Raw genomic sequence first — 27,337 nt, 5'->3', positions numbered from 1 at the left:
TCAGTTTACTAAGAATTCTAATAGTCTACCAAAAATTCTCACAATACAAAACTGCTAGGTTCTTATAGAACATATGCATATATACACACTAATAGCTGGAATTCCCACAATTTTCAGGTAAAATGCTTTATCAGTGCATCATCAAATTTGTTTTGATTTGACTGTACTCTCTTCATTTATTGTTTTTTTAATTAGTATGTTAGTAAAATCATTGTTGGATTTTCCTTTTGTTTGACATTTTGTTCTTACACAACTTGTCATTTCAAATTTTACTATTATTTTCTTTCTCTCCATTATAGTTATTACCACCCCCTCCCAAGAGGCAGGGCAATAAAAAAAATGTCAAGAATCAGTGCTGCAAGGGAAAAAAGCTATAGATATTTCTGCTTTTCTTACCCTACATCCTAAAGAAAGAGTGCATAAACTGTACTGAACAAAATCAAAGGTATTTGTTATGCAATAGTAGAGACACAGTTTCTCTCTTGAGATTGCTTCTCTTTGAAGTTTCTTTCTGTATAAAACTTAGACCTCCTCCCATTAGAAAGCAAGCAAAAAACAGAGTGAGACCAAGAGCAATAGGAAATACTATGCCACCCAGTTCAGGCAAAAAGAATCCTCTCAGTTCCATGCCATCAAATTCAGTTACCAGGGCTACACCAAAATTAGAGAAGTCTCAGCAAGTAAGAAAGTATTTCTTTGGTGTTGTCCTCTCTGTTTATATTTTCACCAAAATTTCCAGAGATGGAAGAAGGGCAGTGGGCAGCACCTCAAATTACAAATTTAAGGATACTGACTCTTGACTATCTGCCTTCATTCATTCAACAAATGCTTATTTAGTACATTCAATGTACCATTTTTTTTTTAAGATTTTATTTATTTATTTGACAGACAGAGATCACAAGTAGGCAGAGAGAGAGGAAGGGAAGCAGGCTCCCTGCCGAGCAGAGAGCCCAATGCGGGGCTCGATCCCAGGACACTGGGATCATGACCTAGGCTGAAGGCAGAGGCTTTAACCCACTAAGCCACCCAGGAACCCCTCAATGTACCATCTTAATAGCTACTGGAGATATGACGGTGAAGAGACATAATAGACCCTTGTCCTCAGGGAGCTGTAATCTAATAGAAGAAAGAATTAAACAAGTAGATATACAAAATTTAGCAAATAGATAACTCATTATGAACTATGATAAGTACAATAAAAAAAATACAGGGAGTGTATAATCATCTCTTTTCCCTATTTCTAACACCAACTTGGAAATAGGATAAAGCTTACTGTACCACAAAAAAGGCAGCTCTATAAGAAAAAAGATTCAGAATCCAAATTATGTAAACTTACAGCTTCTCTGCCAATGAGTGGATAAAAGGGGGTACCAAAAAGCTTCCTTCCATTGATAAATGCCTTCATGATAAAATTGGTCACTATTGAAAAAAGAAGAAAGAATAAAGATGCAGACTTTAATGTGTAAAAAGCTTTAAAAACAGGGGATTTCTAAATTTAAAACTTACTTTTTCTAGAAACTCCAGCACCAAGGTTATGATTCAAGTCAAAAGGATCTAGAAAAGAAATATTTATTTTTTAATTAAGAATTCTGTTCACTGTAACATAAAATATACATACGAGCCATACCAAGAGAGTAATACTTTATAACTCAGACCATTCAAGTCACCAAATTATTCTTTTAAAGCTATAGATTTTAAAAAGATAGAAATTGGGATGGGGGAATAATAAAAGGACAGAAACATAAAAATCAAGAGGAAGAATCTTCCAAATTCTAATGTGTTTTCAGTTTTCCCTTCTATCTCCTGGCCAAATGAAACTCCAGCTTTCTGTTTCGTTTTGTTCTTCAGTTAATGTCAGCTAAATGATTACCTTCAATTGCAATGCATTTGGATGTCCACTGCTTCTCAAAAGTTGTCAACAGCTTTTTCTGCCGAATGCTAATTACATATTCCTTGAAATCAAACTCTTCGGTATAGAAGCGAAGCAGTCCCAACCAAAGCTCTCCTAATGTTTCTGTGTTCTTTCCAAGTGAAGGTAAACGCTTTTTCTATAGGTAAGAAAAAAGAGGGAGAGAGGTGTCTATACCTATGTAAAATATGGATTCCAAATATAAGTAAAATTATTAAATTATGCAAATCCCAACATATATCAGTGAGCATTCTATAACATAAAGACTATGAAAAAATTACCAGTTCTTCTGTTTTATCAAAGAAAAATGCATTCCATCCATCAACCATTCTCTGTGGAATCTGTTTTCCATCAAAGATCTGTAAAAATAATTTTATTATTAGATTTCAAGTCCTCTAATCCACACGCCTAAGTATCCTCATATCATTTTAGAATGTACCTATAAGAGATATTGAGATATTTCTTTCCAGAAGGAACATGCCAGGATGGTATAATTTGATGCCACGTTATTAATAAGTGATATGTATCTGGAAAATCAAAGCTAGGAAAGGATACCTTAAGAGCTTGAGACTCTCCAAATGACACATTTGATGTTATCTATTTGGCCTGTCAAAACACATCCAGCCCAAGACTAATGAAGTAAAATGAAAAAAAAAAAGAGAGAGAGAGAGAAAAAGAAAACCACATTTTATTTTTTATTTTTATTTATTTTGTTTTAAGATTTTCTTTACTTATTTATTTGAGAGAGAATTAAGAGTGAGAGAGAGAGAACATGAGAGGGGAGAGGGTAAGAGGGAAAAGGAGACTCCCCGCTGAGCAGGTGGCCAGATGCAGGACTCAATCCCAGGACTCCATGAATATGACCTGAGCCAAAGGCAGTTGCTTAGTCAACTGAGCCACTGAGGTGCCCCGAAGACCACATTTTCATCAAAGGATCATAGATGTAGAAATACATAATATCTACTGATTTGTACACCAAAAGGAAGTCAATGGAACTGCTTGTTTGGGGGAAAGGCTCCAGTACTTTTAATCAGTTATCTCTATCAGATGATGCTGAAAGGCCCTGGGTATTGATTTCTTTAAAGAGAAAATCAGGCAGCTTTTCCTAACATCTTGATAAAAACTATAAAATCTTCCTGATTATGAATAATAATCCACTGTCGTGAGGAAAGGGAGGGGGAATAATGCTCCTTTATTAGAAGAAAAGTATCTCTTTAAGATGAGTTCTTTAAAAAGTAAAAAGCTACAACAGGTTCACAGTCAGCAGACCTGCCTGGTAGTGATTCTAAAGACCATCACCCTCCTAAACCCTTCACTGTTATCCCAATGAAAATGAGAGATTATAGAGTAATTAGGTCAGTTGTTTTCAAATTTCATTTTTCTTTTAAGCTGTAGAATCCTTTCCTAAAATGGAACCTTTCTGGAAGCTTAAAGTAGATAAAAGCAAAGGTGCTTCAACAGAATCCTAAGTGGAGAAAATATACCCAATTTTTTCCTTATCTCACTTCTCACACATACTCTAATGAGCCCCTAGAGCTTACTAGAAAATACTTTCAAACCATCAGATAAGGTGGTCCACATCACCCCTTCCATTTTAGATGGCACAGTGATTTACAAAATTAACATGTCTGGCCCCTCTAATTTCACTCTCAGGTTTAAGTTCCTTATACAGCCATGCTCTGGAAGCATGTTTACAAAAAGATGAAGTTTCCAGAAACTTAAGCAAAGAAGTTTTTTTGTTTTTTTTTTTAAAGAGCGAGTGAGCGAGCGAGCAAGCGAGCATGTAAGCGCCCACAAAGGAGGAGGGGCAGAAGGACAGAGGGAAAGAGACTCTCAAGCCGACTCCCACTGAGCATGGAACCCAACTCACTGCTCTATCTCACAACCCTAAGATCATGACCTGAGCCCAAATCAAGAGTTAGACACTTAACTGACTGACCCACCCAGATGCCCCAGTTGCTTTTATATTTATATGTAACATAAATACAGTTACCACTTATCTACCATAAATTCTGACACTTCATAAAACAAACAAGGGAGAGGGTGGCGATTAGATATTGATACCTACAACAAATCTGCCCTGAAAAAAGAAATGAAGGTACTAAAGAAACCAAAGTGTAATATTTTACCATTATAGAATATTTTACCCTTATTGATGCTATTATAAGTATTACATGGGAATAATATAAGCTACACTGTTAGACCTTGATTCTTTTTAATATAATTCTTATTTTGACTAAAATCTATGATCCAAACCCAACTATGTTGGCTGGTAACACAGTGAAGTGGACCCTGTAGGCCTTGAAAGGTATTTAAACACTGATTTGCCTATTTTTTTTAATGAGCTCTCATATTTCACTTTCTAACTTTCCACTGTTTCAGCCCTTAGAAGGATTACTGCTATTCCCCTTTCTCTTACACACACACACACACACACACACACAATTTCTCTTTCCATTTCTCTCTCTCTCTCCACACCAATCATGCTGTACTCGAGTTTTGAGTTCTACTCAGTCCTCCCTAAAACCTCAAGAACAATCATATTTGTACAAGGAGTGACCCTGTATGTTTACCGTATTTACTTTCATATTTAACTGTAATACTTTCTATCTGCTGCTATATTTAAACTGCAATACTTAAATTTTTTAGTTGTAAAATACACAAAACAAAAATGATTATGATGGTAAATTTTACAAGTGTTCAGTTCAGTGACATTAAGTACACTCATGTTGTTGAGCACCATCATCACCATCCATTCACAGAATTCTTTTCATCTTGCAAAAACGAAACTGAACTATTAAACAATAATTCCCTATCCCCCCTCTCCTAGCCCCCCAAAACCACCATTCCACTTTCCATTTCTATGAGTTTGACTACCCTATATAAGTGAAATCATACAATATTTAGTCTTTAGTGACTGGTTTACTTCACTTATCACTTAGCATACTGCTCTCAAGATTCATCCATTCAGTTGTAATTTTTAAGCTAATATAAGCTAAGAAAACATAGACGTTCATAATATCAAGTGTGATTACCACTGCTTAACCCTCTTTTAGTATTTTTACATGAAAATTTATTTTCACTTATGATTTTCTAGAATACAGCAAAATCATTCTGCTTAGGAAAGCTCCTTTTGACCTAAAGAACTCTGTATTATTAACCATGAAAAATACACTTAGCATAGTCTTACTTATACCCAGTCACTTCAAGTCTAGGTTCAGTTATAAATGGAGTCAAAGATCAACAGCTTCATTAAACATATCCTTACCCTTAAAAGTTGATCGATGTCAATGACCAATACTTAAATGATGCCAGAGCAATGGACAATGGGGTCCCATATGACAAGCAAAAAAGGCCAGAAGCAAAAATCCATATATCATCAGTTCATATGTATCACAAAGCCCCCCACAATCAGAGCTCATTATGATGGAAAACATTCCATGGACTGTCTCTCATTTCATCAAGCACTGTTAAGCAGATAATGGAAGAGTTCTTGAAGTTGGCTACTGCAGTCCTGCCTACATTTTTCCAATAATAATATTAATACAGCTGCTAATGACAGTAGTAGTAATAATGATGATGATGATAAAGCAAGCATCATTTATGAACACCTACTTTAGCACCTACTATAATTCAAGGGCATTTGATTTCTCTGTTCCTTAGATCACTAGTGAAATAATACTATTATTATATTATTATTGATGAAACTCAGCCTAGTGGCAGTCAGGCATCTTAGTGAAGGCCACAATGTCAGAATTAGGATTCAGACCAGGTAAGCTCTAGCTCTAAAATCATGCCCGCTCTTTGCATTATACAGTACTGCCTGAATGGCTCCTCATTCATGGGTAATATAATCACCCACAGAAAAACCACCCCGAAAACAGAATTTGTGTGTTACTTTAGTTAATTATAGTTTTCTGTCAGTCATAACAAATCATAGTAAATGGCTGCTATGATATTCCTGTGTAATAATGCGTTTAAGACACCCAAATTTAAAGCCTTAACAACAGTTAGACTAAGACAGAGAATGACCTTGGCCTTGCCAGGTCTCATTAATTCATTTTAAATTTTAAATATCCTACTATACACAACCTTGTTAAAAACAACATCACTCAACACAGATTTAGCAACTTAAAATTTTCTGCCAGGAAAGGATATTTGAAATTTTTGTTTCTTCTCCACCGTTAATTTAAAATGGGAAATAAATGCTGCTATAAGTACATGGCATTCATTAGAACTTTTTAAAAACTTACTAAGGCCATCTAATATCTACCATATGGCTTGCTTATTTTGTGATTTTCTTCTCTGCTGTGACCACTGGTTTGTGTAAAGTCAGAATATATGATTTGTCAAACGATTCTGATGTGTCTCTCTTACCTCAAAATAATCACCATTCTAAGAACTTAGAACTGGATTCTCCCTAATACTTGCAAATACACTTTGTGCCAAGGATGAGGAGGAACAGATGGGATGATTAAGAACTCCTTTAAACCTATTTCACACAGTATAAATTGGCTACAAAAAGGGAATCCATGAGTCACCAAATCTGAATGAATAGGAGTAATAATGTTTCTTCTGATGTACATTCTTATGCTTAATGCAATAAACATGACCTTACAGAGATGAGGAAGAATTTCCTTGGGTTTTCTCTCAACCAAAATTCACAAAGTTAACCAAAGTATACACAAGAATATACCAAAGTTCCTTGTCAGGCAGGAGCAGGGAGAATACTATGGAGAGAAGAAACTTTATATTTGCATCTGAAAGACTATAATGCATGAGTTCATGGATGGCTATAAGACTTTCATAGTCATTTGCAGCATTCTAAGACTATGAAATACAAACAAGCTACAAAAGATACTTATTAGTTTTGTTTATCTAAAACTTTCGGTAGTCTATATTCTCCCATAATGAATTTTTCAAAAAGATTCATTATGTGATTACATCATTAAGGGAAGAAGAAAACTTAGGATGTCCATGCTAGAAAAATCCTTCATGACCTCATAAACTGATCAAGATCTACTGTGTTTAGATTGTTTTCACAAGAAACTCTTTTACAGTTTTCTTAAACACCTACCTCTTGTAAAACTGGGATAACAGGTGGTTTTCTCTGCTGCAAAAAGTACAGCACCATAAGGATATAAGCATATGAAGATAAACTTCCCCTGGAAGCATCTCCAATGTCACATCGCTGAAGAAACAAAACAGTGATTGAAAATATAACTTCAGAATCTTATTTATGCAGAAGTACTGACTACTCTGAGATACTGTCTTTTTAACCCATCAAACTATCAAATATCCAAAGGTTAAATAACAAACTATTATGAAGATGGGTAAACAGGCACTCTCATACATTACAGATGACTGTATAAAATAGCATAAAATCTATGAGTAATTTGATAATATCAAAATTACAAAAGTATATCTTACTTAAACTAGCAATTCTGAGAATTTATCCTGCAAACACACCAAACACCAAAAAATATGTGAAATAACTAAACAAGTTTTTTTAAGCATAACCCTGTTTCAACAACAAAAAGCCAGAAACAACTTAAGACTCCTCAATAAAGTACAGGTTCTAAACAACTGATGAGTATTTACACAACTGAATAGGGTGTAGCCATTAAAAATGAACAAGGAAGGAAAAAAAAATGAACAAGGAAGCTCTAGTATACTAACAGGAAGTACTTATTAGTATCTATTGATCAGTGAGAAAAGCAAAGTACAAAATACTGTTCTTATATTTTTTTATATTTATATTTATACCCGTTATAAAAAGGAGATAAGAAATTTTTGTATTTGCTTATACTGGTGTATTTTTGGGAGGATACAAACGAACTTTTAACACCAGCTGAGTCACTGGTTGGCTAGGAGACAGGTGTGAAAGGGAGATTTTCCACCAAAAATCCCTTTAGACCTTTTGAATTCTGAACCACATGAATAAGTTGACTATTCCAAACAAAATTTTTAATTAAAAATAAACCCTAAAAGAATCCTCAGAAGCTTCCCCTGAGTAAGACTTTAGCTGATATATAAAAGGGGGAAGAATGATTTCTCTGACATGAAAGACTTAAGTTTCAATACCACAACACCACTGAAGTACAGAACCATTATGCTAAAGTTATTCTGTGAGGTGAATCTAGAAAAGTAGCCATATCAAATATAATTTGAGGATGTGACTAAATGCCACTCTTTTCTAAGATGACCTCTGTTGACAAAGACATATATAGGAAATATCTAAACAAGTACTGTCTCCCTGTTGTAGAAGAGTGGATTTAGCAAAATGAAAATGCAACCAATCACTTGGCTACTAGGAGCCTTCCGCCAACACATTAAAAAAAATTAACTATTTATTGAGCAGCTCCCATAAAGCAGGTACACTAAACTGGGGACACGGGTCTCCATCTTCATTGAGTTTACACACTTAGCTAAAAAAAGAAAACAGAATTCAGTATTATAAGTGTTATAATAGGAGAAAAACAAGATTTCATTGGAATTTTTTTGTTTTCTTGGACAGAAATATTTATGACTAAACCCAAATCTCAGATGTCTTAACCCAGAGATTCTTAAGTAGCATCATATGCCAATTCTCATACCTGGGGCTGAAAATCTTTACTGCATTGAGAAATTTTACTACTGAGAATTTACTCAAGTGTTACACATGGGAATAAAGCACATACAGGAAAAAAAAACTAAGACATTACTCTAGTAAGTATAAACTTAAATAATTTACTAATGAGTGCTTCCTTTAAAAAGCTCAGATAAACAAAACTGAGAAGATATTTTTCACAGTCTGACACCAGTATATTTCATTTTAACTATCATGAGTACTATAACAAAGGAGATCATTAACTAGTTCATAAATACCTTTGCAAACACTTTCATAGTATATCCCAAGTACTGTACTCTAGGATCAATAGCTGCATAAGTAGCTAGCATTCTTGTGTTATGTTGAGCCTGAAAAAAATTACATAGCTGAAAGCATTTCAAATGTATTAAACTTTATATCAGATAAGAAGACATAATATACTCCAAATATAATATATAACTATAAAACTTAAAATACCTGTAAATGAGTCAAAAACTAATCTTCAATCTGAAGGAATATCAAGATGATTCTTAAAAATATTTTTGTCTTATAATGCTCCTATTTAAAACTTTTAAACATAAATGTATAGTCAGCGATCTGTGAACTTTTTTTTTTTTAACCTATAAACTTTTAAAATGACAAGTGTAAACATACCTAGGTCTATACAGAAAGAAAAACTTACCAATGTATTATATAAACTGATATCACCTTCTAAACCACTTCGTCTATGTTCAAATTTTACTATAGGCACTTTGGCAGTAGTTATAGGCAAAATATTTCTTAAACCTGATTTAAAACAAACAAATACAAAAACTTCATTAGGTTAAATAATTTTCATAAATCTAAAAAATATGTTGTTGCTTTAAAGCTGTAACTTCAGATTCATACCTGGATGTCTCTTAAGAATTTTTGCCAAATTTTCAATTATTTCTTTACAGTTTAATTTCTAAAAAACAAAAGAAACAAATAATAAAGTTTGTCTAATTTAATTTGGCCTTGTGCAAATTCACTTTAATCAGGCATTTAATACTAGCATTGAAAATCTCTAGCTATAAGCTACTCAACATATATGGTCTAGAGACCTGCAGTAAGGCCACCATCTGGAAACAATGGAAATGCAGAATCTGAGGCCCCACCCCAGACTACCAAATCATAATTCACATTTTAACAAGATTTCCAGGTCACTGACATTCACATTAAAGTGTGAGAAGCACAAAGACAGGAGAATAATGTTTTCAAACACATGAATACGTAACTAGAGATGGATCTGGTAAGGCAAAACAGTATAGTGTTTAAGAACATGGGTTCTGAATTTAAACAAACCGGGATTCAGTCTTCAACTAATTATTATTAATTAGCTGCGTGACTTTGACCAGATCCTTAACCCCTTGGAGCCTCATATTACTAGTCTATAAAACCAAAATAATTATAAATTCCTGCCCTATCAAGTAGTTGGAAGGATTACATGAAACATGTATGTAAAGCATTCAGCAGCATGCTTGACACAAAATAAGCACTTCAAATCTGTGAGCTATTTATTTGTTATCATGTTGATGAGGAAAAGTAATCCAATTACCAGTACCTACCTCTTCAAGAAAATTCTTACCTCTACAAATTTAAATATATTGATTTTTTTAAAAATCAGAGACAGCAGAGTTGATATGGCCATGATACAAGGAATAGGGAAGATAATGGCATTATAAATTAACTGGATTAAGCTGAAGAGTATATACATCAGTGCCCACACTTACTACTAAAATCACATTTGCATATCCCAAACATGCTCTTTTTGGTACTGGAGAGCAGTAATCAATGCAGCTTAACCTTCCAGCTTAACCTGAAGATTTCAAGGGAATCTACAGTTGCTAATTAAAATAATAAAATTTATTATGCAAGGATACAACTTATGCTAAATTACAAGTTTCAACTATGTCTCATCGGAAGAGAATGTATTCTTTTTCATTGCTTCAACTTTTCAGTGTGAATGGCACAGAAGATATATAACAGACAAACCCTTAGTGATCAGAAATCTGATTATTACATTTTATATAGAAGGTATCTAAACCCTAACCTCCACCCCTGGGTAAAATAATTTCCTATTCCTTCAATTCTTGCTTTTCAAAATGGAGAGGGGCAGCCTCTTTCCAATAGATGGCACTGAGTAGAACTTAGTTAAGAAGAACTAAAATACTTATATTTCCATTTTCTTTTTTTTGATAAAACGTTAATACCAGAAATAATTTCTTAGAGCCAGAAATAAGGATCTACCAGACATCAGTACTCTGCCATCTTTACTCTGGTTCTATCAATTTAAAAGCCACCTTTTGAAAAAATTTTCAGAAACGCATAGGTACACTACTCTGCTGAATTCTTTTATGGTATAATAGAAGCTATACTGACACCACTACAGATGCCAGAAGCTTGGCCACACCCCAATCTTGCAAGCAGTCCCTGATTTTGAGACATAAATTCCAACAGATATGTTGGTAAAGGAAGGAGCAACTACAGGGATCCCCTCCTTTCTAGTTGCTGCTAGGAAGGCCTGGGATAGTTCCCTATGCAATTAGTCCCTTTCTTTACTGGAGCCTGGACAATCTTATTTCCACGGCTGATGGTACATGAAAAAAGAAAGCACAAGTACCCACTCTCACTGCTGAAGACTGCTCTGGGGGAAGGTCTGCTCCTGGCATCTCACAGTGAAACTCCAAAAGTAGAGGTTAGGTTCTACAGTACTATTAGTACTATATTTCAGCTACATTATGGGTTAAATAAATTACAGAGAAGCAGTGAGATACAATGGAAAGAGCATGAACTGTGGAGTCAGACAGACCTGGGTACGAATCCTGGCTCCAACATTTACTAGCTGTGTGAACTTGGGCAAGTCAGTTTATTTCTCAAAGCCTCAGTTTCCTCATCTGTAAAATGGGGGAAATTATCTACCTCGAAGGTGGTTTTAAGAATGAAATGAGGCCTCAGTAAATGTTAGTTCTCCTCGCCACCCAAAATGAGTTTCTAAAAGCTATCCTAGAACACATTTGTTAACATTGCTTTACAGAAAAAAATGTGTTATAAGTGCCCCCAAATTACAATTAACTTGTACAACATAACCCATTTATAAATTAGATGTCCACTTTTATTTTCTAGTGATACAAAGATATCACCTAATGGAAGAGATATGAAAAGAGAGAGGAAATGAGATCGGTAGCACCAGCTGCACATTGGTTCCAATGAAAAAAACTGCAACTCTATGGTGTATTAACTTTTTCCAAAAATTCAATACAAAGCACTTTTAACTTTCAGTGACATGGTTTTTGTGATATAAAATTACTGAATTTTAAGTAAATTTACTTACTTAGACATCTGAATGTCTTCTAAAATGAAAATGCTAAATGCTTTTACATTTCAAATACTATTATTGCTAATATATTTATACAAAGAATGACATCATACTTTTATCAATACTACATACATAATTTAAAATACATTCACCACTGCAAGAAAATGAACTTCTACATCTCTTTCCAAACACTAACTCTTACCTCTGCATTTTCATGGCCTTCCAGGGTCATACAAATATCCAGATCACTATCACGAAATCCAAATCCATTCTTAGAAGAGCCAAATAAGCACAGTCTCGCCTTTTCTAAGTAAAGAAAAACAAAAGTAAAAAGTTTTATAATTAGCAGGAAAGAGGAGTCTTCTATTACCCACTAATGGACTAACACAAGATGATCTTGTCTACTTTTATGGCTTAAATACCTTCCATTGCCAGATATACTGAGAAATTCCCAAAATATTCAACTAAAGCCCAGATCTCTTGCCTAAGTTCCCACAACCCTTGTTTCCAACTGCTTTTTCCATTTTTCTACAAACATCATAAAATTAACAAGTCAAAACTAAGCCTTCAGCTTTTTACCTCAAACTTACTATTGCTCTTATAATCCCTATCAGCAAATAGTATCTTTATCTACTCTACTGCTCGCGGCACCCCCTCTCTCAGCTTCTACATCCAAACAGTCACCAAGTCCATTAATTTCTTTCAACTTAACTATCTCATAAATCCATCTACTTTTCTTCATTCTCCACATCACTACTAAGAGTAAAGTTCAATATTTGGAGATTTATCTTTTGGAAATGAACGAGTTTTTTCAGGCACAATTCCAATAGTTTTACAAATATCACCTTAATACATAGACTTAATTTTCCCAAAGTGAGTGATTAATCCATTTGATATAAATTATGATAGGGTTATCTTTTCATATTTAGTGTCATTCAATAACAGGTAGCACTTCAAGCAAGCTGTCACTTAACTGGATTGGATTTCTCTCACTATTAATTCTTTAGATTATATATTTAGTTAAGAAATTCTGCATTTTCGAAACCTAATTCTCCAATTCAGTTCTGATGTCCAACTTGAAATTTCAAATGGCAACTGAGAGACATAAAAGAAACTATGTTCATCAGCAAATAAAAATGTGCATGAGTTTAATATAACAGACTTAGATTTGGTCAGTACTTTACATACTAACAAATATAACGGAATATGGAATCCTATAGTATATAACAGATTATCTTTTACAAGTACAAATTCATTCTGATGTATAAATCAACTCTTTATTCTTTTCTAAAATATTTGGCCACATAACCCTTGATTCTTCACCTCTGTACCCCAAATCTACTCCTTCTGCTATTTTGCTATCTCAATTAAATAATATCATCCAACTACTGAGGTAACAATCTTGAAATGATCCTTGACTCCTTTTTTTCCCTCATATTTACCATGTAAAACATCAGCAAATCCTACTGGCTCAACAGTCAAAATATGTCCTACTTCTGACCACTTCTAATCGACTCTTCCAGAACACTGTACGTCTCATCCGAACTTATGCAACAGCCTCCTAAATTGTTCCCCTTGCTTCTATTCTTAAGGACCTATACTTCATTCCCTCAGATCATGTCACTTAAGTGTTAAAACCTTCCAGAAGCTTCTCATTAGACACTCAAAATTTAAAACCCTCTACCAATACCTATAAGGCTAATGATTCAATCTCCAGGCTACCTCTCAGACCTCATCTTTCTGTTTATAGTCTACCTCACACATTCCACTGCAGCCACATTGATGTCCTACATGGACTTCAAACATGACAAACATAATTCAATCTTGGGGTATCTGTACTTGCTGTTCTTACTCTGGAATGTTCTCTCCTTGGATATTCATATAACTTGCTCCCTCACATTATTCATGGCTCTCTTCAAATGTCACTTTATCAGAAAGAACTACTGAAATAGTATAGAAAACTTCCCCATCACTACCCTTTTAACTCCTACACTTTAATAGCATTTATTATTTCCTGATACTATATTATATACCTATTTGTTAGCTAACTATCTGTCTACCCTTCTTAAAATAAGCTTTCCAAAAGCAGTTTTCACCTTTTGTATTGGTACTGTATTCCCAACGCCTAGAATAGTACCTAAAACATAACATTCAATGAACACTTTAAATAGAACTCAGACTAGGTGGCTATAATAATAAAAGCAATCAATTTTTAACATATGACATACCATCATATTCTTTTTGAATAAACTTTTCCAAGCCAATTAAAATTTGCTCCCTGTTGTGTTGTTCAGAAAAGGGTGGTGATAACTCATCTAAGTTAAAAAAAAGAAAAGGGAAAAAGGAAAAAGAAAAGTAAGGAAAATGGAATCTGAAAAGGTCTTCAATTTTTTACCCTAAACTCTTTACTTAAAATTTCATTATTTATTAACTTCTCTGACTTTAAAATCATAAATGTTACTGGGGAAGGAAGGGGCAGGGGACAGCAGAAAAATAATTTTTATAGGTTTATATATGTTTCACACATGATCATTTTCCCTATGAAATACCTACAAAATATATTTACCTCTATAAATTCTTTAATATTGTTTTCTTCAGACGTTCTGCTCTCTTCCCATATGCTTGTTTTTCCTTCCTGTAAGTCTATACTCAATATTGTTATGTAAAGCACCTGACCCATTCAAACCCCAGTTTCCTCAAATGCCTGGTCAAGATTCATATCTTCCCTATAAGATGCTTCCATCCACAGCCTTCAATGACTTAAGTGAATTTTCCTATTCCCTAAAGCACTTGCCAGTTTATAGTAGCCATTCAATTTTCTAGTTATTTCATTTATATTCATATTATTTTTCCAAATAAGACAACATAGTCTTAAGAATAGTCTTTTTTTTTTACATCTCCTCCTCCAGGCTCACCCCCAAGAGTTAATACAGTAATGGGAACAAAGCAGTAATTTACAGTAATGAATTAAACTAATATTCAGCTTTTGAAAAACAAATGTAGCATCTGGGATTGCAAGTTGAATACAGGTATACTGCATACCTCATTTTACTGCACTTCATTTTCTTGCCCCAGATACTGTGTTTTTTTTTCACAAATTGAATTTCTGTGGCAACCCTGCACTGAGCAAGTTATCAAGCACCTTTTCTCCAACCAGCATTTGCTTACCTTATATCTGTGTCACATTTTGGTAATTCTCATATTTCAAACTTTTCACTATTACTGTACTTGTTATGGTGATCTGTGGGATCAGTGACCTTTGATGTTACTACTATAACTGTTCTGGGGTGTCACAAACTGTACCCAAATAAGACAACAAACTTAACCGATAAATGCTGTATGTGTTCTGAATGCTCCACTGACTGGCCATTCTCCCCATCTCTCTCCCTCTCCTCAGACCTCTCTATTCTGAGACACAACAATATCAAAATTAGGCCAACTAATAACCTTACAATGGCCTCTAACTATTCAAGTGGAAAAAAAATATATATCATGTCTCTCACTTTATATCCAAAGCTAGAAATGATTAACCTTAGGGAGGAAAGCATGTCAAAAGTCAAGACAGGCTGAAAGCTAGGCCTCTTTCACCAAACAGCCAAGTTGTGAAGACAAAAGAAAAGTTCTTAAAGGAAATTAAAAACACTACTCCCATGAATACCAGCATGAGAGGCACCTGGGTGGCTCAGTCAAACATCTACCTTAGGCTCAGGTCACAATCTCAAGGTCCTGGGATCGTGCCCCGCATTGAGATCCCTTCTCGGGGGAGCCTGCTTCTCCCCCTCCCTCTGCAACTTCCCCTGCTTGTGTTTTCTCTTTCTCTCTCCCTCTCTCTCTCAAATAAATAAATAACTTTAAGAAAAAAAAAATATGAACATGAAATAGCCTTACTGCTTATATGGAGAAAGTGTGAAAGGTCTAAATAGAAGATCAAACCAGTCACAATACTCGCTTAAGCCAAAGTCTAATTCAGAGGAGGGCCCTAACTTTCTTCAATTCTATGAAGGCTGAGAGAGGTGAGGAAGCTACAGAAGAAAAAGTCTGCAGCTAGCAGAAATGGGCTCATAAGGTTTAAGAAAAGAAGACACTTGCATAACATAAAAGTGCAATGTGAAGCAGCAAGTGACAGAGTAGATCTAGCGGAGATATTAATGAAGGTGGCCACACTAAACAACAGATCTTCAATGTAGACAAAACAGCCTTACACTGGAAGATACCATCTAGGACTTCTATAGCTAGACAGGAAGAATCAATGCCTGTCTTCAAAGCTTCAAATGGCAAGCTGACACCCTCTTGTTAAGGGTTAATGTACCTGGAATCTTTTTTTTTTTTTTTAAAGATTTTATTTATTTATTTGACAGAGAGAAATCACAAGTAAGCAGAGAGGCAGGCAGAGAGAGAGGAGGAAGCAGGCTCCCTGCTGAGCAGAAAGCCCGATGTGGGGCTCGAACCCAGGACCTGGGATCATGACCTGAGCCGAAGGCAGCGGCCTAACCCACCGAGCCACCCAGGCACCCCAGTACCTGGAATCTTTAAGCCAAAGCCAATGCTCATTTACCAAACCGAAAATCCTAGAACCGCTAGGAATTATACTTTATCTACTATGCCTGTGTTTTATAAATGAACAAAGCCTGGATGACAGCACAATTGTCTACAACATGGTTTACTGAATATTTCAAGCCCAATGCTGAAACCTATTGCAGAAAAAAAGACTCAACGTTACTGTTCATTGACATTGCACCTGGGCACTCAAGAGCTCTGGCAGAGATCTACATTAAGATTAGGGTTGTTTTCATGCCTGCTAACCCAACATCTATTTATTCCACAATTCATGGATCAAGGAGTCATTTCAACTTTCATGTCCTATTAAGAAATCCATTTGTGAGATTATAGCTATCTCTTATGTATCTGTGTAAAGTAAACAGAAAATCTTTTGGAAGAGGAGTCACCATTCTAGATACCATTAAGAACATCTGTGATTCATGGGAAGAAGTCAAAATAGCAACATAAACAGGGGGAGTTTAGAAGTTGATTCCAACCCTTATGGATGACTGCGAGGGGTTCGAGACTTCAGCAGAGGAAATAACTACAGATGTGGTGCAGAGCCGGAGAATCAGAATAAGAAATGGAGCCTGTAGATGTGATTGAATTATTGCAATCTCATGAGATGACTTGAATGGATGAGGAGCTGTTTTTAATGGATGAGTAAAGAAAGTGGTTTCTTGAGATAGACTCTATTCCTGAAGATACCGTGAAGATTGTTGAAATGACAACAAAGGATTTAGAATATTACATCAACTTGGTTGATAAGCATAGTTGGTAAAACTGACTCCAATTTTGAAAGAACTTCTGTGAACAAAATAGCTACCTAACAGCATCACGTGCTACAGAAACCATTCATGAGAGAAGAATCAATGTGGCAAACTTGTTATCTTATTTAAAGGAACTGCCACAGCCACCCTGGTCAGTCAGCAGTCACCAATACTGAGGCAAGACCCTCTACAAGCAAAAAGATTACAATTCACTAAAAGCTCAGATGATGGTTAATATTTTTTAGCAATAAGGTATTTTTTAATTAATTGTTTTTCTTTAGATATAATGCTATTGCACACTTACCAGATGTCAGTATAATGTAAACATAACTTTTATGTGCACTGAGAAATGAAAAAGTTCATTTGACTCACTTTATTGCAACACTCATTTTATTGCAGTGGTCTGGAACCTAACCCACAATATCTCCGAGGTACACCTATAGCTGAATTACAGGTGATTTTTTTTTATTATTATTTAAGTGGTGAAAGTATTCTGTATGATACTATAATGGTAATAAGTAACACAACGCACTTGTCAAAATTCACAAAACTGAGCACCACAAAGTCAACTTTACAGTATGCAAATTAAAAAAATCATCTAGGAGGTTGGGGAATCTCAGGATGGAATGCACGCTGTACCAAAATAATCTACATGTGTAAGACAACTTCACTCAAGGGAGTGAGGGAAAAGGTACTAACCTAAGTAACTTTTTGAAAATGAGTGGAGTTTGTAAGACTAAAGGCAAAAGGAATACACATAAGTACTGTACTCCGATAAAGTTATTTCCCATACAGGTATTAGATAACAGTTCTGATAATGTTATACAACTGTATTTAAGTGGGACAATTAAATAAAAAAGCAGATGATGACAGCCATGTTTCTCATTGTTGGGAGTGGGAAATTTAAAGCAGAAGAGTCTTGAATGAGCCATATGGTAATGTATTCAAGTTGGAGCCATCAGCACAAAGTCATGTTTAACTTAATGTAAGATGGTCACATAACAGAAATTTTTATAGATAAGAACATCTACTAAGTATATACATATAATTTTCTCACTCACAGAGAGCCTAAAAGCAACAACACCCAATAATAGCAAGCACCCTAGCTTCCAGATCCTGGTTTCTAATTCCATTCTCTAATAAAAGGAACCAGGGCTCTTTGGAGATATATCTAATACTAGGACTGGGGTGGAAAATATACATGACGAGCCTGGAGCATCTTGTAGTGCCAAAAAGTAAGGAGGTGCTTAAAAAAAAAAAAAAAAAAGAACAAATAAATAACCCAAAAAAAACAAAAACAAAAAACCCACACACTGATGGGGGTATATTAAAGAGTCCCGGGTACCAAATGAAAGAGTTCCTGATAACCAAATGTGGAACAATATGAACAACTTTGCAGTATTAGATCATAACCCAAAGTATAAAATATCCATGAATTCATAAGGAGATATAAAAATGAATGAATGAATACAAATAAATGTAATGTATTATATCTTAATAAAGCTGCTGGGAGAAAAAAATGTACCACAATTCAGCTATTCAACTCCCAAGTATTACCCCAGGGAACTTAAAGGATGTATCTGTTACCCAGACCCACACACAAATGTACAGAGCAAATTTATTTGTAACAACCAAAATTTAGAAACAAATCAGCAGGTGAATGGTAAACAAATTGTGGCACATCCATATAACGAAACACAGCTCAACAATAAAAATGAATGAAACATTTACACACATCACAACATGGATGAATCTCAAAATAATTACGCTAAACAAAAGCAGCCAGGATCCCACCTCAGAAAAAAGTATATTCTATGTGATTCTATTCATATAGAACTTTAGAAAATACAAACTAATTTATAGTAACTAAAAACAGGTAAGTGGTTGCCTGGCAAGAGGCCGGGAAAGCAAAAGGTAGGGGGAAGATATTATGATGGGGAACTAAATGTTATGACATCAGAAGATTTATCTTATCTGAGACACAGCAAGTAATTTAAAAAAAACAAAAGTTTGTTGAGTGAAGGTTTATCCCAGGTAACCATGAATGTTTGTTGAATAAAGGTATATAAGGCTCTTCCCAAAATATTATAGCCTTATTCCCTCTATTACCTTTCTTTTATTCTACCAAATCCAAGGCAATTCTTCTTCCAAAGAAATTATACATCCTATAATTTTGTGCATAATCTCCTAAATCTAAAAAAGATCCACTCCAGTTAAAATTAATTGAGTTTGTACTACATTTTGTTTACTACTACTACAGCATATAATATATTCTGCTTCCAATTACAGCAATTTTCATATTATATATCCGTCTAGAGCAGAACTGTGCAAAGAGCATTGCAATGATGGAAATGTTCTTCTAGACTGTCTAATTCGGCAGCCATATTTAACTACTAGCCACATGTAACTACTCAGTACTTGAGATGTGGCTAGTAAAAACAAGGAAATTAGTTTTTCTTTTAATTAAATTTAAATAATGGCCACCATATTAGACAGCACAGATCCAGAGTCTAAGCTCTTTAAAAGCAACACATAATATGGACTCTGTATTCCCATTGGCATGTACCACAGTGCTGTGCATTTAGTCAGTGTCTGTTGTTGGGTCTCTAAATTATCAGGAAACAAAACAAAACAACAACAACAAAAAAAAACCCTCTACCAAAACATGTAAGCAAACTGTATTTAAATAAGAAAATAAATATTTAAAACCAAGGAAAGAATCTACTCAGAATAGCTCTAGTAGTAAGACTTACCAAAACATCTTTTACATACTAAATCAAGTATTTCCCGAAATCGATTTGTCATTGGTGGTAGAGGTTTTAGATCAATTTTCCTGAAATCCTCTGGACAATCATTTTTTGAATGGCCATCTTTTTTGCAGATGCTGCATACTATCGTTGGTGGCTATACAAAGGTAAAAAAATAATCTAATAATCTAATAAACTATTGAGGAACTTCATCATCACTTAGAAAGCAGGTCCAAAAAGACTCTTTTATGTAACTCAATTCTGATAACCTGTACTTCCAGGAGGTTTAAAAAAAAAACAAGAGAGTATTAATTAAATGCAGTGTTAAATGTAAAAACCATATTTTAAGTCAACCACTTTAACTCTTCTTCCTTACTAAAATGATATTATCAAGATCAGATTTACCCAGAGATGTACGATACAGAAAATACTAGAAGATGCAATAGTATGGGTTAATGCAAACATTTCTGTCAGCTCCCAAGATGAATATTTGCATTAATTTAACCCTCTGAGATCTTTAACGTAACAAAGTAGATTATAAAGAAATTTCAAGTGGCACCTTTCATTGCACTCCAAACAATATCTATCTTCGTGGTCAATCAACTATAAAACCCTCACTTGGCTAGTTGGTTCAATTTATTACATTAGGATGATACTCAAGAAACCAAACTGTAGGGCTGAACTCAAAAAATAACTTCACTTCATACAAGGAATAACTCTTATGCGAGAGCCATAAAGTTAATTGCAAACCACCATTTAAAATGTATTCCAGGACTACCAGCCAGGTAGTTAAAACAGTAATGTATCCCAACTAGCTGAGCAAAACATATGGTGAAGGAAGAGCATTATTCTTTTCTTTATTGTAAAATGCCTAAATCCCAGAGAGCCTCATCCTCCAGGATTACCGTGAACATTTACCTAGCCATGAACTCTGATGCAAATTAAATACAGAAACCTCTACTTGTTGGAATGCTGTGCTATGAGCTAATTAACAATACCATAGGAATTTTATTAGCTTTTCAAAACTTTTTTAAATGAAATATTTAAATTCTAGAAAAGGAACTTCCAGAGGGAAAAAGTATAGAGAACAAAATTGTAAACTGCAGTTATATAATTGAGGCTTTTCTAAAAACCCGCCATTTAATTCATTCAATTCATTCTTTCAACAATCCATACGTCCTAAATACTGCAACCTAAAAAAAAAATGCAATAGATATATCCTTACAAAGAATGAAGAAACACAGCTTAGTAATTAGAAAAATTTTAAAGCTTGTCAATAACTAGTTATTGATAAAAACAATAAAACTGGATAACTTTCTAGGTTTTCAAAAAAAATATTCTACTTGATTTACACATAATCTATATAATCTTTCATCTTGGGTGCTGATATATCAATTATGTATACTGTATCTGAAGCTATGTAACTTAGTTATAACTTTCTTTCATTAACAAAGTAGTTGCCGCTTCTTTTCTGTTACTGAGGTATTTTGATTTCCATAATTTATCAAGTTAAAGTTCAGACTATCACACTTTAAAAGTAGAAAAGTTAAGACTTCATTAATTTATAAAGGATATGCCAACACCCAAAGAAAAGCTCAATGGCAGACACAGAATCTGGACTCTTCATATTTTTGGTTCCTGATCTTAGTTTCTGCTCATCTATCTTTATTAAATTTATATTCACTCACCCCATGTCAAAAAAACAAACAAAACTTTAGAGTAAAATACTATTAGAATTCACAAATCTTATATTCTTCTTTGTGGAAGAAAAAATAAACATAAATAAAATTTTAAAGTATTTGTGGCCTCTGACAAACTGATTTTCACAAAATATTTGATGAATCCTTTTATATGAGAAAGTGAAATAAACCAACTAGTAATAAGAGTTTTGAAACCTTTTGGGGTTTTATATACATTCCTTAAAGACAACTACAGGGAAAAATGTAAAAAGGAAAAGTGAAAATATACACCAAAATGTAACAGTCTACCATCACGGAGCTATTTTTACATTTCTGAATCTAAAAACTATAAATATAGTTGTTTAAAAAAAACCCACAAAATCTTACAAATTGTTTACAAACTGTATCCTACCTTGCCAGAGGTTAAAATAAATTTATCAAACACATAATATAATTCCTGGGTGGGGTGGTTATCATCATCATTAAGGTCAGAAGCATCTTCTGTAGCTTTGCAGTTGCAAGAGGTAGCAGATGTGTCAGTGCTCACAATGAGATGTGAACTCTCTGTTTCTGTATTTGACCTGCAGTCTGTACCAACAGAGTCATCTGGGTCAGGGGATTTATAATCAATGCAATTACACTGGCTGAGCTCCTTTTTTAAACAAGTTTCTGAAGGTGCTAAATCATCTTGTTTCTTATTTGATTTTGGCTCTAATTCACTGCCTTCACTGGTAGAAAGACGGGAAGATTCCTGTCCAAGTTCAGCCAAATCTAGTTCATTTACCAACAAACTGTTATCTTCAGTAATACATCTCTGCGATGTACATTCCATTTCATCATATTTATCAGGTTGCCCTCTTTCTGCATTTATTTTTTCTGTGCTTTCTCCAAGTAGAATGCAACAACTGGATGCCATATTGTCAGACTTCACTGGTTTCTTATTGCTTATTTTCACCTTCTCTTTCTTCATGGAATCCACTGTAGATTTATTTCCACCCTTCCTCTGAGGACAGGCAAAATACCGATAAGCTGCCCTGAATCTCTCCACAACATATTCATAAACAAGCTGGCTGTTTAAGCTCCGTGCAACATTCCTCTTGACTGAAAATGGATCTAGTAAGAAAGGAAATGGTCAGTTGCTAAGTATCTACTAACAAACTACAATTCCAAGCTTACCCAAACAGATCTGAACTGCTATACTGTCAGCAGAGTACAATTTCCCAAACCTCTCCTAACCTAAAGTCTAAGTGGGAGTTCCTGTAAAATGAGTATGGGAAATACAACAGCAAACATCTTTTCCTTTGTTTCTGTCATAAAATAAAAATGCTAAGGGGAAAAGAGAAAAGAATAATAACAAGGGTAATTAATGAGAGGTTGGCCAAGGACACCAACTCAGTAATTTAAAAATTTCAATGATAAAACTGGTAAAGGCATACTGTTATGCCTTCCTAGGCTGTCATTAGGTGAAATTTTTCAAGCCTCCAGGACCCATTCATAATTTTCATCTCGTCACAATATTCTTTAGCTACATTCTCTTTGCAATTTAAGCAAAAAAAAAAATAACCTAAAATTCTCAAAGCTTCAAGTTAAAAAATGTGATTTTAACATTTAATTTCAGTGAAATCAGAAAATTAAAGGAAGAAATAAGGAAAAATTAAAAAGCAGGAAAAAAGAGATCTAAGAAAGTAAAATTTGGGATGCCTGGGTGGCTCAGTGGGTTAAGCCTCTGCCTTCCACTCAGATCATGATCTCAGGGTCCTGGGATCAAGCCCCACATCATCACACGTGGCTTTCTGCTCAGCGGGGAGCCTGCTTCCCCCTCTCTCTCTGCCTGCCTCTCTGCCTACTTGTGATTTCTCTCTGTTACATAAATAAATAAATCCTTTAAAAAAAAAAAAAGAAAATTAAACCAAAATTTAAATTTGGTCCAGTCTAAAATGGGTATGCTGAAAAGGTTTATATCAACTACATCCTCGTTATTAAGAAAATATAAAATACCTCGAAAATGCTTAGCAGTTTTTGTATTTTATAAGCCTTAAATACAAAAATTTAATGTAATATATATAATAATATAATATAAATAAATACAAAAAACAAATGACACCCAAAGATACACATTTTCTCCACTACTGAAGATCACCAAGTAAAAGAATTAACAGGCAGGCTTCAGATTGTTAATGTTTGGGTATCTGTTACTTTTTGGGTATTTGTTATCTAAGTCCACAGGCTGTTACTGAAACCCAAATATTTTCGCTCTCCTTCTAGAAGAGGAAAAAGAAAAAGACGAGAAGACCAATTATGATAGCTACAAGCTTTAGAGCTCATTTATTTACTATATGTAAGCGTATAAGATTTAAGTACATTTTTGAGTGTGTAAGAGTATCTGTGGGTCTACAGAAAGCCAACAGAGGCCAGGGAACAGAAGAATATATTTTCTAAACAGACTACAATGATGGACAGAAATTCAGTTCCCAATCTGTAAAAAGTGAAATGCTGCATGATATAAGTTTTCTAGAAACCATTCTATTACTTTGCACTCTAAAATCTTAATATTCTTGGGATTTCATGTGAAACTTTTTGTCAACAATTTTTTTTCCCCGAATCAATCTTTCTTCTCTTTGGCTTAGCCATATTTAACAACTGAAGCACTTTTTTTTTTTTAATGTTTTTAAAGTATAGCTGACAATGTTACATTATAGTTTTAGTTGCACAACACAGTGATACAACAACTCTATAGTTACGCTGTGCTCACCCCAAGTGTAGCTACATCTGTCACCATACAACTCTAACATCAGTGATTATGTTCTCAATATACACTCCAGTGACTTACACATTCCATAGAGATGAGGTACTTTAGAAGACAATGGAAAAACCAGATTTTCAAATTACATTTTAACATAATTTTATGACAGAAACTTACAGGAATATTCTAAGACTATTTTGAGTAACTTCTCTATTTTCCTATGTTTTTGAAATTTTTCAAAAGAATTAAGAAATAAAAATAAAGGCATGTAATAAACTAGTAACCCAAACAACATATTTATAGTTTTGAAACCTTAAAATTATTATTAATCTTATAAAACTATCATGACTTGATAAAGAATTTACTTGACATATATAATGACAACCTAGTGGCATATATAGTGCTACAAAGCCAGAGATAGAATTTATAACACTGTATTAGAAACAAATGAGTGGCACAAAAATATATTCTCCAAATGAAATATATCATCTCACCTTCAATAGCTATTCGCCTTTTAGGCCAGTTTTTGTTTTCTCTTGTTAAAATATCTTGTATCCGTACACATATGACATATTCTTCCAAAGCAAAATCCAGTGTGTAAAATTTTAGCAGCTCTAACCACAACTGCCCCAAGGATACCTGATTTGGTGTTCCCAATGTTAAAGGAGACTGGAAAATAAAAAATACTTTTCCATTTAGGTTTCACAAAACTAGAGAATCACTGAATTTTCATTTTAAAAGATCTCAGACATTACTTTTCCAAAAACTGAGGCATAAAGAAGTAACTTACACAGCTGGGAACACAGTCCTAGTTCACTGACTCCAAGAATTTTATGTTTTTTTCCATTAAACCAGTGATTCTCAACCTTGGCTATATCAGATCACATTGGGAACATTAAAAACACTAGTACCTAAGCTCCATACCATTCCTACCTCCCATACCCTTCCCAAGATTCTGATTTAACTGACCTGGGCAATGGACTGGGCAATGGGATCTTTAAAGCCCCCTAAGTGATTCTCCTAAGTGCAGCCAAGGTTGCAAACCACTGCATAACAATTACTGCAGCTCCTAGTTCTGGTAATTACTTTAAAAATCTAAGTAAGTGCCCTGGGCTTTCAAAAGCCAATTCCTTCATTCAGCAAACATTTATTTAGAACCTACTATGTCCCTGGCACTGTACTGGGGATATAAAAAAAATAATGAGCGTTCACACTTAAACATAATGGTCACTCTGCATCATTCACTCTTTTTAAGTGTTGCACATACAGTTACTATTGCTTCTAACAACTCTATAAGGTAGATAATACAGGGCAAGGATTTGACTCAGGACCACCTGGCTACTGAATTCATGTTGCTACCTACCATACTGCCATTCATATAAGGAGAGATCCTACTTCACAGAGTATTAGGAAAGGAAGAGACAATTTAACAATTACAGTAAAGACTGTGTGCTAACCTGGGCCTCTAAATTAGGGGGGTTTTAACAAAAGAGATAATATCTGAATTCTAAAGGAAATAGCTAAAAATGACCACTAAAGAACATAAACAATCATCCACTCATTCAATTCTATGACTATTCATTCAGTGCCTACTATGTGCCAGGCACTTGGGCTATATCTGTGAAAAAAAACCTCAAGATCCTTGCCGTAATGGATCTTCCTTTCCGGAGGAAGAAGATAACAAAAAACAAGTAAATTACATAGCAAGTTAGAAAAAGCAAAGTGCTGTGGAAATGAAAAGAAGTTGAGTAGGTTTAGTAAAAAACAAATTGGAAGTATGGGAATATGACATGGTTTCAGTGTTAAATAGCATGGTCAGGACAGATCTTGTTAAAAAGGTATGATTTGAAGAAGAGGGAAAAGCATTCTAGGAATAGGGACTAGATACAGCAAACACACTAACTAGAAGTGTTACTAGCTTTAATAATAAAACCATGAAAGCTAGAGTAGCAGAGAAAGGGGAAAAAGAGAAGAGAAAACAAAGGACTAGTCAGTAAGGACTCCTCAGTTTGTATTCTAAATTAAATGAGGAGCAATTGAAGCATTTTGAGTGTGGAGAGAAGGAAGGACAGGATATGACTTAAGTTTCTGAAGAACCATTTTGATTGTTGTGCTGAGAACAGACTATAGTTGGCTCCTGAACAACATAGAATATGTTGTTATGAGGTCTTATGAGGTCAAAATCTGCATATTAACTTTTGACTCCCTCAAAACTTAACCACTGATAAATGCTGTTAGCCAAAAGGCTTACTGATAATGTAGTCAACCAATACATATTTTATATGTTATATATGTTATATTTATCATGTACTGTATTCTCAGAGTAAGCTAGAGAAAATGTTAAGAAAATTATAAGCGAAAAATACATTTATAGTACTAGACTATATTAAAAAAAATCCACGTAAGTGGACATGCACAGTTTAAATCAATGTTATTCGAGGGTCAACTGTATAAAGAACAATGGTAGATACAGTAGATACAGGGAAACTCATTATGAGACTACAGTAGTAATCCAAGTCAAAGATGATGGTGGCTAGGACAAGCATGTTAACAGTGCAGGTGGTGAGAAGTGGTCAAATTCTAAATATATTTTGAAATAAAAATAACAGGATTTCCTGACAGACTTGATACAGGGCATAAAAGAGAGAAGTAAAAGATGACTCCAAGGCTTCTGACTGATCATTTGAAAGGACAAAGTGCCATCAATTTAGATGTGAAAACTGCTTGTGGAGAAAGAGGAAGACCAGCAGTCCAGTTTTCGGCATGTTAAGTTTAAGACATCTATTAAGACATCTAAGTAGAGACATTAAAAAGGCAGTTGCATACAACTATAGAATTCAGGAGTGTGGTTTGGCTGAAGACTTAAATTAGAGAGTATTATACAGATAGTATGTAAGACCCATGCAACTGGATAAGATCACCAAGGGAGTGCAGATGCAGAAGAAAGGAGAAGGGATCAGGGACTGAGTCCTGGAGCATGCCAACATTAAGAGATTCAAGTGAAAGGAGAAACCAGTGACAAAG

At 34.5% G+C, this 27,337-nt stretch overlaps 1 protein-coding gene across 12 annotated transcripts in view; it reads right to left on the bottom strand.

The window, feature by feature from the left end:
* The window catches only part of TUT4 (terminal uridylyl transferase 4), a 130,425-nt gene that overhangs the window by 22,412 nt on the left and 80,676 nt on the right, over nucleotides 1–27,337 (bottom strand). For 11 of the 12 annotated variants that reach the window (XR_007126982.1, XR_007126983.1, XM_047728199.1 and 8 more), the window contains 13 exons: nucleotides 24,808–24,982; nucleotides 21,983–22,683; nucleotides 19,898–20,048; nucleotides 14,064–14,150; nucleotides 12,038–12,141; nucleotides 9,387–9,444; nucleotides 9,181–9,284; nucleotides 8,777–8,866; nucleotides 6,987–7,100; nucleotides 2,191–2,268; nucleotides 1,871–2,048; nucleotides 1,507–1,554; nucleotides 1,337–1,419 (listed from right to left, as the gene is read on the bottom strand). Coding sequence is in view for 10 of the 12 variants with exons in the window: in XM_047728199.1 (XP_047584155.1) it covers nucleotides 1,337–1,419; nucleotides 1,507–1,554; nucleotides 1,871–2,048; nucleotides 2,191–2,268; nucleotides 6,987–7,100; nucleotides 8,777–8,866; nucleotides 9,181–9,284; nucleotides 9,387–9,444; nucleotides 12,038–12,141; nucleotides 14,064–14,150; nucleotides 19,898–20,048; nucleotides 21,983–22,683; nucleotides 24,808–24,982 (1,971 nt within the window). In the remaining 2 variants the exon portion in view is untranslated. The remainder of the gene's footprint in view (nucleotides 1–1,336; nucleotides 1,420–1,506; nucleotides 1,555–1,870; nucleotides 2,049–2,190; nucleotides 2,269–6,986; nucleotides 7,101–8,776; nucleotides 8,867–9,180; nucleotides 9,285–9,386; nucleotides 9,445–12,037; nucleotides 12,142–14,063; nucleotides 14,151–19,897; nucleotides 20,049–21,982; nucleotides 22,684–24,807; nucleotides 24,983–27,337) is intronic. The other variant, XM_047728207.1, reaches the window with a different exon arrangement.

This window comes from Lutra lutra, chromosome 4, assembly GCF_902655055.1.
Source record: "Lutra lutra chromosome 4, mLutLut1.2, whole genome shotgun sequence".
Classification (NCBI taxonomy): Eukaryota; Metazoa; Chordata; class Mammalia; order Carnivora; family Mustelidae; genus Lutra; species Lutra lutra.
Note: the sequence above shows the minus strand (reverse complement) of the source record. Positions and strands in the feature narration are given on the sequence as shown.